The 11,796-nt window shown below is 44.5% G+C and overlaps 1 protein-coding gene across 1 annotated transcript in view; it reads left to right on the forward strand.

The window, feature by feature from the left end:
* Positions 1–7,089, forward strand: part of CTDSP2 (CTD small phosphatase 2) — a 78,833-nt gene extending 71,744 nt beyond the window's left edge. The window contains exon 8 of the mRNA XM_063952296.1: positions 4,915–7,089. Coding sequence (XP_063808366.1) covers positions 4,915–5,040 — 126 coding nt within the window. The 3' untranslated portion in view covers positions 5,041–7,089. The remainder of the gene's footprint in view (positions 1–4,914) is intronic.
* Positions 7,090–11,796: the final 4,707 nt, after the last annotated feature.

The following is an 11,796-nucleotide window of genomic DNA, read 5'->3' on the forward strand; positions in this document are numbered from 1 at the left end:
CGTCGTACGGGTACAATGAGCATCGTGGGTTTGCACAGAGTGTAACGAACATTCCAGTCGCACGGCCGAACGCAGGAAGATTGACATGAAGTGGGCGTTTCTGGGTGACAACTGACCGTGTTCAGGGAGTGCTTAGAAAAATGCAGGCCTGGCAGAAAAAACGCAGGCGTGGCTGGGCGTTCGCTGGGCGGGTGTGTGACGTCAAAAGCCATCCCTCCGTCGTTAGAATCAACGCACACGAAGAGTAACTACAGGGCTGGTCTTGTTTTGCACAAAAAGATTTTGCAGGCGCTCTGCTGCACAAGCATTCACACTTTTGCAAAGCGAAAATACTCCCCAGTGGGTGGCGACAATGCGTTTGCACGGCTGCTAAAAACTGCTAGCGAGCGATCAACTCGGAATGACCCCCATTATGTAGTTCACACTCATGCCGCCAAAAGGGTTTTGACTATGGACTACACAAGACCTCTGAAGGTGTCTTGTGGTATCTGGCAGCAAGACGTTAGCAGCAGATCCTTTAGGTCCTGGAATTTTCAAGGCGGGGCCGCCATGGCTCGGACTTGTTTTTTCCAACACATCCTATAGATGCTCGATCATATTGAAATCTGTGGAATTTGGAGGCCAGGACACCTTTCATCCTGGTGCCATCTCTTTCCCAGGTAAATGAAGCACATGCATGCAGCCATCCACATGATGTAAAGGAAAATGTAATTCAACAGACCAGGCCTCCGTTTTCCTTTGCTCCATGGTCCAGTTCCGATGTTCATGTTCCCTTTTATAGGCACTTTCGACAGTGGACAAGAGTCAGCATGGGCTCTCTGGCCGGCCTGTGGCTACACAGCCCCATACGCAGCAAGCTTTGCCGCACTGCGTGTTTTGACACCTTTCTATCACAGCCATCATTAACTTTTTCAGGAATTTGTGCTACAGCAGCTCTCCCGTGCGATCAGAGCAGACGGGATAGCCTTCGCTCCCCTCGCGTATCAATGAGCCTTGGGTGCCCATAACCCTGTCTCCGGTTCACAGGTTGTCCTTACTTGGACCACTTTTGGTAGGTACTAACCACTGCATACCGGAAACATACCACAAGACCTTCTGTTTTGGAGATGCTTTGACCCAGTTGTCTAGCCATCACAATTTTGCCCCTGTCTGAGTCACTGAGATCCTTATGCTTGCCTACTTCCAGCACATCAACTTCAAGAATTGAATGTTCACTTGCTGCCTAATATATTCCACTTCTTGAGAAGTGACATTGTGACAAGATAATCAGTTATACACTTCACATGTCAGTGGTTTTAATGTTATGGCTGATGGGTGTATATAGATAGTAAGCTTGCAAGCCCACTTTCCTCTTTGTCTATCTGTTACTACCTAGTCTTGTTTTATTACTGTTTTGACCCAAATTGTAAAGCGCAACTGAATATGTTGGTGCTATATATGTTACTGTTAATAATAATGCAACCCATGCATATCATAGAGGTCATAACAGCACATAGGGACATGTTCATTGGTGTTTCCTACTGCAAATTTCCTATTTCAATTATTAAATTGTATCCACAGTGTTAGAGAATGGGATTGCATTCACTTCTAACCATAGACATAGATGACTGACATGCACACATTCTTTAGAAAAATGTATATATGATATCATCAATGCTTTCTTGTAAGCATTGTTACAGGTTCTTCCATAGTGCTTAGAATTTGGAGGTTCTTATTCTTTTGCTCTCGAGCAAGAAATGGACAACCATCTCTGCGAGTGGCATGGGTTTCTCAAGTTGACCCTGACCACTTTGAAGGACTGTTGCTGAGACTTGTTGATGGCAAAACTCTAGGTACTTTGGGCTTTTCAAATCAAAGGTAGCAGTCACTAGGCATGTGTTGGCATGATGACACAAGGCGGTATGGTGGACTCTATGATGTTGGTTTTAACGCCATGCATTTGCAGTTAGGCCCTGTTGCAGAGTTGTGGGGAGCTGTGATTCCATAGCTAAATAAAGAGTCTACAGTCTTCAGTTTCGTTTTTGAGGAGGCATTCCTGGAGGGTTGAGAGTACTAAGGTGTTTCCTGTGGTAGTTCACTGTCTTTATCTTTTTTTTGTCCTGTTCCTTGACTTTTATGTCCATACCTTACCAGGGAAATACTGTAGCAGGTACAGTGTCAGGCTTGGTGTAGCTCACATTAATTAGTGTAACTGTTTAATCATAGAATAACTGAGAATTTTACCTTTAGGATGAAGGCATTAAACTATACTTTTATACATGTTACATATATCTTCGCTCAATTTAAATTGTACATTTTCGTACAATATTTAGGTTAAAATAAGCTTACTTTACACTCTGTGATGTATAACATCAGCGGACACAGATTTAGCTGCTAACAATGTCATTCAGTTGATAACTCAGTGTTCTACTCCAAGCAGTTACTTTTACACCATAGCTGAGTGACAACACAAATTCTGTTTATCATATTAGTCACAAGACCAACTGGGACAGCCTCCAGGTATACAGGGGGGGGGGGGGGGGGGCTGGGGGAGGCTTGAGGGGGTTAATTTACACTCCCCAGCGGCTGCCATTGTCTGCAGCCGCTGGATGGGGAGCCCTGCTGTGCTGACCAATCAGCAGTGATCGGCAGCACGGCAATCAGTAGGGGAGAGTGCAGGGAGGCAGAGGGACCTTCCGGTCCCTCTGACAGCAGCAGCGGAGGGAAGTTTCCCTTCCCTGCCGCTGCTAACACTCTCTATCTGACTGGTCGCATCTGATGCGACCATGCCAGGCAAGTGGTTAAATAATAACAGTCATTCTAGAGTCATTCTAGAGCCCCCCGGGGAAAAGTGTTTTAATTGTGCCTGTCTTTTAGGCCTGGGTTACCTTAATTATGGCAGAAGTATCCCCTTCCTCTTGTAGGATAAACTTTCATTGATCTATAAGCTCTGTGGTCACCAGACAATTTGGGTAATTGTGCTTGAGGCTTGTTCTTGGAAGAAGGAGGGGGGGGGGGGGGGGGGGGGGGTCTAAAAGGGCTTGGATTATGCCTGTTGCTGAATTGCTGTTGGCACATCAAGTCTTCTGTCTTTTCCACCCTCTTAAACCTGAGCATATGCTGTATAACATCATTGTCTGCCAGTACTGCAAATGCAAAGGTTTTTTTCTTGTGAAAGCACAGATCATTAATAAGAGCAACATCTCTGTGCTGTTTTCCAAGCTCCCATTTTAATTATTGTGCACAATAATATTACTGACAGATTGTATTGAGAAGCAATAAGAGCCAGTTGCTAGGTAACCATTAACAATACCAGATGTCTAGCGTTGCCTCAGAACATTGACTAAAAGTTATTTCTGCTACATGAATTTCATGTTTTCATCTGATAACTACAAACAAAAGGAGATGTTTATTTTATTTTTTGCTTAATCACAATTACAACATTTGATTGATACCATTTGTATACTGTTCACAAACGGTATAGGTAATGGTAACTGTAATACATGCACAAGGCCAGATTAAGGTTTGTTGGGGGTCACAGGACAACTAGCAGGTCCACCTACCAATAAAAAAATTGTCAATGCGATTATCTGCTCCCAGCTCCGCAAATGAGTTAAATATTCTGTAGTTCTCCCAGTTCACATTATGTCACCCAGAAACGGGTGTGGTTCATCAAATCGACAGTGTCTAGGTCGACAGTCACTAGGTCGACATGGATGGAAGGTCGACAGGGTTTCTAGGTCGACATGTGCTAGGTCGACAGGTCTAAAGGTCGACATGAGGATTTTTTTTTTTGGGGGGTGTCGTTTTCTTCGTAGAGTGACCGGGATCCCAAATTAGTGCACCGCGTCCCCTCGCATGGCTCGCTTCGCTCGCCATGCTTCGGGCATGGTGCCTTCGCTCCGCTACTGCTTCGCTTGGCACACTTTACCGTTCCAATCGTAGTCCACGTGGATCGTTAAGTATGAAAAAATTCAAAAAAAGGGAAAAAAATGTGAAAAACTCATGTCGACCTTTAGACCGGTCGACCTAGCACATGTCGACCTTCCATCCATGTCGACCTATAGTGGTCGACCTAAACATTGTCGACCTAGACACTGTCGATCTTCAGACCGGATCCCCCCAGAAACACCAGTTACATATGCCACAGTGCCCCCAATGCTGGTGATGTAGTTATGTGTGGGGACTGCTTGTGTGGAGGGGGGGAGGGGACTGGCAACTGCCCCAGCTACGCTGCTGTTAATCCGGCAGTGTGCATGCAACATTTCTTCTAGATAGTTTTTCTCCTATTTCTAAAGTGCTGTAGAAACTGAAAATGGATCAGACCTAGAACACCTTACACCAGTGGTTTCCAAACTTTTTTGAATCACGGCGCCCTAGAATATCAGAATTTTTTCCACAGCACCCCTAGGCCAAAAATTTCTTATTGAGAAATTTAGAAACAAATATTACATTAAGTAGATCGCGTTTATATGTCATCCTTAGGGTCAGTTGTGTGGTGAGGGACAAGATTTGCCTCTGTTTGGCCACATATTTTATGACTGGCAGCCACCAGCACTGGTTTCGCCTATTGTATTGACCATGAATAATTTGAATTGGTCCTGCAAACAGGTCAGAATGACCCCCAATAAGCGAGATAATTTTAAGAGGCCAATTGGCCTATGTCAGTGAACACCACTCTACACTGCCTTTCCATTGGAACTCTGTGTACTTCGAATACCTACATTTTCCAGTGGGTGCTGTAAAGACGTGCTCCCCGCTGTAGATGTAAGGCGCCATAAATGTAGATTACGTCAGTCCTAGAGTTTGGAAGTGTCCACAAATTGTTGTCACTGCCTAGGTACAGTATGTCTTTAATAACCAATGTCTTGCTTGTGTCATTGTAACAGTTCTGATTAATTCTAAATGCACTGACGAGGCTTCTTCTGCTTTCAGGTACCTGTGCAGTCGTGGTTTGATGACATGGGAGACACAGAACTTTTGAGTCTCATCCCAATCTTTGAGGAGCTCAGCTGTTCTGAGGACATTTATACAAGTCTTGGGCAGCTGAGGGCACCTTGAGGCTCCTTGTCTTGCCTTGATTTTTTTTCAGGGGACTTTTTATATCTTAAATATTCTTTTATTTTATTTTTTCTCTTAAATAATTTCTCACACTCGCAGTGCCTTTGGCCTCAGAGGAAGAGGAACAAAATGGAAATTCACGATTGGGCAGATTGAGGATTTCTTGGGGAATTCACCTGCCCTTACCAAGCAAACTGGCTACAGCTCACACTCCTTATGGCTTGCATGCCTGGTGGCGTGTTGGCAGCGAATGCAGGGATCTATAAATGCCATAACGTTGGTGCACTAGTAGGAGAAAGTGTCCTTTTCAATAATGGTACCATGTACCTATCTTTTCTAGTTCTCCACTGCTATTTAGTCTGCATATCATTGAATTTTGTCAAGCTGTAACATGTACAGGAGGTTGTATGGTCATGATACTGATAAATGAAAAGATACAGGTACTTTAGCTTAATATGTTAATGCACATGTGGGATTAGGCACCTTACACAGGTCTATGTGGGGAACATATTGCTGAGACAACAACATTATAAGAGAGCAAGACGGCTCTGATATATGTGCACATTCTCATCCCATCTCCTCTGTTCCCAGCATTCCCTACATGATGACGTCTGTTCTATGCATGTTCTTCGCTGAATGCACTTGGCTAGGTCATGTTTGTGGTGGCACACACTGGCATTTAGTGCCTTTCCCGACCAGCTTTTATTATGGGAAAATATGCTTCCATGCCATGATATTTTCCTTTTTAATCTCATTTGCATAACTAAAGATTATTCCAACACACCTGTACAGAGATGTACGTGTGACATTAATATTCCTATCACGGCCAGTACAATTCCATATTTTGTTTGTATTGCGATTTATAACACTGGAATCATCCAAGATGGAAGCATCATGGTCCGGGTTTAGAAATGGTTCAGGGAATCGTAAGATAGACAGCAAACACCAACTTGAAAGTCAAAGCCAATGATATATAGGTTACTGTTTATCACTAGGACATGCATAGGAAATAGAAAACATATTATTGATAATAGGCAATGGGGAATAATAGGACTACTATCACTGGTTACCGCCATATACTCTATGCCTCAGTGCCTTTAGCAGCAAAACTTCTCCCCATTTACTTTTTTATCCAAAAAATATAAAAGCCAAAGGGATTTATAGTAATTTTTAATGTTCTTCAGCCACTCCAAGGTTATTTTTATTTTTTAATTGTTGATGAGGAAAAAGAAAAAAAAGATATTTGTTAACTGGCTCCTATGAAAGCTTTAATTTGGGTCACTATGGACAGTTTGAATTTAGTATTTTTAAGATGGCATTAGCTAGTTTATACCTGGTAATGACCATACACTACAAAGGCTGTGCCTTATTATAGCAAGGGGAATACAAACATTCTAGTTTGTCTTGCATAATTCCAATGGTAACCAGCGCTATCCAGCTGTAAGACTGGTTTTAGCCTATTTATGCCAGTACTGGGTCATTGAGCAGGTAATACAGGAAAACCATGCAGTGCCTTTTTGGCTGCTAAAAACACACCTATTAAAAGCAGAGGTCTGAAAATGTAAAACATATAGATACGGAGCTGGTTTTATTTACTCCGGTAATTTAATCCCCTGTAGCTCTCATCTACTGGCCTGTTGAAGTTTGCGATCTACAGGATTCTGCAGGACTGTTACAAAATACTGAGTGGACCTCAGGGGCAACAGGTAGAAAAATGATCCATTGTACGGCATGGCAGCTTCAATGCCGTTTCAGCCATTCTTTGAAACTAACCGATCTGGAAAATGTTGAAATCCTTATGCAGACGGAGAAACGTACATTCCTGGGTGTCTTTCTATCGTGTCAGGATGTGCATCCGGCATCTGACCTTGAATGAGGGTCTGCAAAAAGTATTAGATTTATTCTTCATTGTACGTTGAGCAGCTGTTGGATGGACTTTCAGCACATTGCTGTATTTAAGGTTCTACCAGACTGACTGAATGAATTTTAATTATTAAAATATGTAATCCCTCTAACAGAGCATGTAATAAAATCTATTTTTATGCCCTATGTTTTTGTGTTTGAACTGGGAAGGGTGGCACATGGCAGCCCTGGCATCCAGATGGGGTTCTGCCATGCTCCCAAGCCGTCATAGTACAGTAGTTTTAATTTCTGTTTTCACGACTGTGGAATTGCAGTTAATACAAGACGTGATGCCCCATGAGGAGGTGCGGAGTTCTAGGACATCAGTACGTGTGGAGATGAGATGAGCGTAATCATGTGTAGGTACTCAGGTGTGTACTGCTGCATGTAGGCTACATAAAAATAACAGCATGGTAGGGGGGCTTGTCTTCTACGGCAACATCTACTTGCCTGGATTTATCAATGAATGTCAGGTTTATAGTCTAAAAAAAACTAACTGAAAATACATAACATAGGAGCCTATAATTAAGTTCTCACATTCACAGAAGCTAGCAGTCAGCATCCCAGCGGTCTGAATGCCGGAGGTCAGGTGACTGATGCTGGAATCCCGGCACCATTTGGAATTCCAACGTCGGAACCCCGACCACCAACACCTGGAAAGCAATTATTAGGGTGGGGGTTACGGGTAAGGCCCGGGGAGGGTTGGGATTAGGCTTTATAGGGGGATTAGCCGTAGCTGCAATCCCCTCCCAAATTTTAGCCCTAGCAGCCACCCCCTGGGATTAGCCGTAGCTGCCACCTCTATGTTAGCCCAGGCCGCCACCGCAGGTAGGGAGCAGGGAAGGGGGAAATGAATTACCCCGTCCCATATCGGCATTCTAAAATTCTAAAGTCAGGATGCCGTGGTCGGTCATGTGACCGCCGGCATCCCCACCGCTGGGATTTCCTATCACAACCGTACAGATGGGTATAACTGGAACTTGCAGGCAGCTCACTAAGGGTTCCATTTAACAATGATACTAAATACTGCTAGCATATTTTGTTTAATTACAGTGTAAGCTAAGAGTATGCTCAGTGTAACACAAGAGTATCCAGTTATATCTGTCCAGCTGTGTCTTCTGCTTGCTCCTTACAGCCTACTGCTGCCAGCAACTGGTTAACTAATGCGCATGCACATTGCGCTTCAACCTGGTGGGGGTACAGGAAAGCCTGGATGGCTATGCTAAAGTCAGAAAGGCTTTTGCTGGCAAACAGCGGTAAGAACAGATGTAATAACGCTTTTTAGTTTGTGCAAATGGGGTTATATTTTGTTCTTAAATAGGACCCTAAGTCTGGTGCCATACTAGTCACGACACTGCTGGTACATATGATGCGGGAGATGTATGCGAGGTGGAGAAGATGCCCAAAGCAACCAATAAGTTTCTGTCATTTATTCAGCACAGTCTATGAACAGTTATAGGGGGTCATTCAGATCTGATCGCTGCTGTGTGTTTTCGCATAGCAGGCAACCAGATCCTAACTGCGCATGCGTATGCACCGCAATGCGCAGGTGCGTCGGACAACAGCAACAGGCATCGCCAGCCAGCGACGGGATGGTGCGGAAAAAAAACGATTGCACGGGTGTTCTCAAGGTAATTGACAGTAAGAGGCCGTTTGTGGATGGCAACTTACCGTTTACAGGGGGTGTCCGGAAAAACGCAGGCAGAGTCCAGCGTTTTCAGGGGGGGTATAGATTCTCGGAAAAAGGGGAAGGGGTGTAATCCTCTGCACTGGACTTAAATTGAATTAATGTTGATAATAGGATAGTCAAAAAACCCCAATTTTCATATTGAATCAATTTATAATATTGTATGGGGGTGCCGCCATAGACAATAAATTGGAAGAGAAATACTAGAAAGAAAAGGATTGTCTCTTTGTTGGCGCACTTTCAAGAAAAGAATGTATATGTTTAAAATGTAACTTTTAATTTAGTACGATTAATAGAACTAAATTAAAAGTTACATTTTAAACATATACATTCTTTTCTTGAAAGTGCGCCAACAAAGAGACAATCCTTTTCTTTCTAGTATTTCTTTTTCAGGGGGGGTGTCTGACATCAGCTCCAGCCCCGATCAGCAGGAATCAATCGCACTGGAAGAATAAGTCCTGGGCTGCGCAGAGACTGCACAAACTGATTTTTAGCAGCTCTGCTACACATGCGATCGCACACTTGCGCGGCAAAAATACACTCACCCTGTAGACGGCAACTATCTGAACGCAGGACAGCTAAAAACAGCCCAGCGATCAGATCTGAATGACCTCCATAGTCCTTTCAGACTAAAAATCCAGGTCCATCCTGGGTTACTGAACACGGGCCTAATTCTGAGTTGATCGCAGCATCAAATTTGTTAGCAGTTGGGCAAACCCATGTGCAGTGCAGGGGAGGCAGATATAACATGTGCAGAGAGAGTTAGATTTGGGTGGGGTGTGTTCAAACTGAAATTTAAATTGCAGTGTACAAATAAAGCAGCCAGTATTTACCCTGAACAGAAACAAAATAAACCACCCAAATCTAACTCTCTCTGCAAATGTTATATCTGCCCCCCCCCCCCTGCAGGGCACATGGTTCTGCCCAATTGCTGCGATCAACTCAGAATTACCCCCACTGTTTCAAGCCGTGTCACAGCTGCTTGAAACTATTTTCACACTGCAGGCTGGATCTGGGTAATTGCTGGGTCGTCCCTTTGCCGGTGCTTGGTCTTCCCACCTCCAAGCGTCGGTAATCCAGCTCTCTGCTGCTTTTAATGTGACCTGGCTTTCACTCTGCAGACTGTCCAGGTTTGATCCTGGCCGCGACCTAGGACCCACAGCCCGGGTAGACCCTTTGACACTTATACCCCTTTTCCACTAGCTCAAAAAACACGGGTAAATGCACAGGGGGCGCATTTACCCGCGTTTTTTGCTAGTGGAAATGGCTCCCTCTGCAAAAACCCGGAACTAGTGATCCGGGAATCCTACCCAGGTAGCTTACCAGGTTGAACACGAGTACAGCACGGTAAGCTTTGCAGTGTAAACGCAGCGTATGGAAGGGCGGCGCTGGGAGATCATGTGATCTCCCAGCGCCGCCCCTGCCGCGTCACCAACCCGGCAATATGCCGGGTTGGTGAGTGCAGTGGGAAAGGGGGCTCTGATGCGGGTCGCAGTCGAGTAGCACCCGTGTCAGGCTCCCGGCTGCGACCCGCATCACTAGTGGAAAAGGGGTATAAGCCAGGACCCTGGGTCAGAGGCTTTTTGTGAAAAGGGGATTAATAACTTATTTATTGCTTTGGCCAACTACTACACTTGATCTCTCTTAAACACTTGATACATCTCCCCTTTTAACGAACTATAGCTATTTTGGGGTGGAGTTTGAGATGTTGAGTCGTTTCTGGGTTCTATAAGTTTGGTTGGAAGGTGACCATACACACAGACTGATAGCGAATAATCACACAACTACAACTCATGCTGAGTTAGGGCCTATGGGGGTCATTCCGAGTTGATCGCTCGCTAGCAGTTTTTAGCAGCCGTGCAAACGCATTGCCGCCGCCCACTGGGGAGTGTATTTTCGCTTTGCAGAAGTGCAAACGCTTGTGCAGCAGAGCGCCTGCAAAATCTCTTTGTGCAAAACAAGACCAGCCCTGTAGTTACTCTTTGTGTGCGTTGATTCTAACGACAGAGGGACAGCTTTTGACGTCAAACACCCGCGCAGCGAACGCCCAGCCACGCCTGTGTTTTTTTTGCCACGCCTGCGTTTTTCCAAACACTCCCTGAAAACGGTCAGTTGCCACCCACCCAGAAACGCCCACTTCATGTCAATCTTCCTGCGTTTGTCCGTGCGACAGGAATGTTCGTTAGACTCTGTGCAAACCCACGATGCTCACTGTACCTGTACGATGTGCCTGCGCATTGTGGTGCATACGCATGCCCAGAAATGCAGATTTTTAGCCTGATCGCTGCGGTGCGAACAACGGCAGCTAGCGATCAACTCTGAATGACCCCCTATACGCGGTATCACACACATATACCTTGGGGTTAATTTTTTTATTTGTTGGCAGCGCATTAGTGTTAATTTTGTTGTTGGGAGCCAGTTAACCTACCAATATGATGTTGGAATGTGGGAGGAAACCAGATTACCCAGAAGAATCTCACATGTACACGGGGATTTCATGGCTGAATTAACATGGACTGGATAGCTGATACTAAGAACTATTCTTCTGTCCCCATTGGATTAATTTGGGCTGAAATAAGGGTGGGAAAAAACAAGTGGGGGACTCTTTGCTGGTAGAAATAGACCAAGATGGGAATGTGTAGGCTTACCATACTATCCCTTTAAATCGGGACACTCATGAATTACACAAGTTTGTGTAATTCATTAGTGTCCAGGTTTAAAGGGATAGTATTGTAAGCCTACGAATATGGTATGTACATGTATATATTGATGATTTTAGAACTTAGATCTAAATTTAGTTTGTATTTAGGACAGGGATAAGGATCCTACAGGAAAAATGATGTATTGCTCATCCCTAACCCACCTCAGGTAGAACTCTGCATCATAAATTATAACATGTTTTCAATATGCTATGCAGTTTCATTTCTCCTGCAGTACTAGGGCAGTACCTTTAATGGTGCACGCGTTTCAGGCTAAAGTTTAACTATGCTGCTCCTTCCTCTTAGCATTGCTTTGGGATCTGCGCACTGACGCCATTTTCCCAGGTATCCTCATGTTCCAAGTCAGAGCATATGTCTGCCTGATGGGGTTGTAGTCCTCTAGGCCAAGCATAAGCTCTCTGCTTTTAGCCTCCTTTTGGTCTGTGCTGTCACACCCCCATAGGCTGA

Source organism: Pseudophryne corroboree, chromosome 2, assembly GCF_028390025.1.
Source record: "Pseudophryne corroboree isolate aPseCor3 chromosome 2, aPseCor3.hap2, whole genome shotgun sequence".
Lineage (NCBI taxonomy): Eukaryota > Metazoa > Chordata > Amphibia > Anura > Myobatrachidae > Pseudophryne > Pseudophryne corroboree.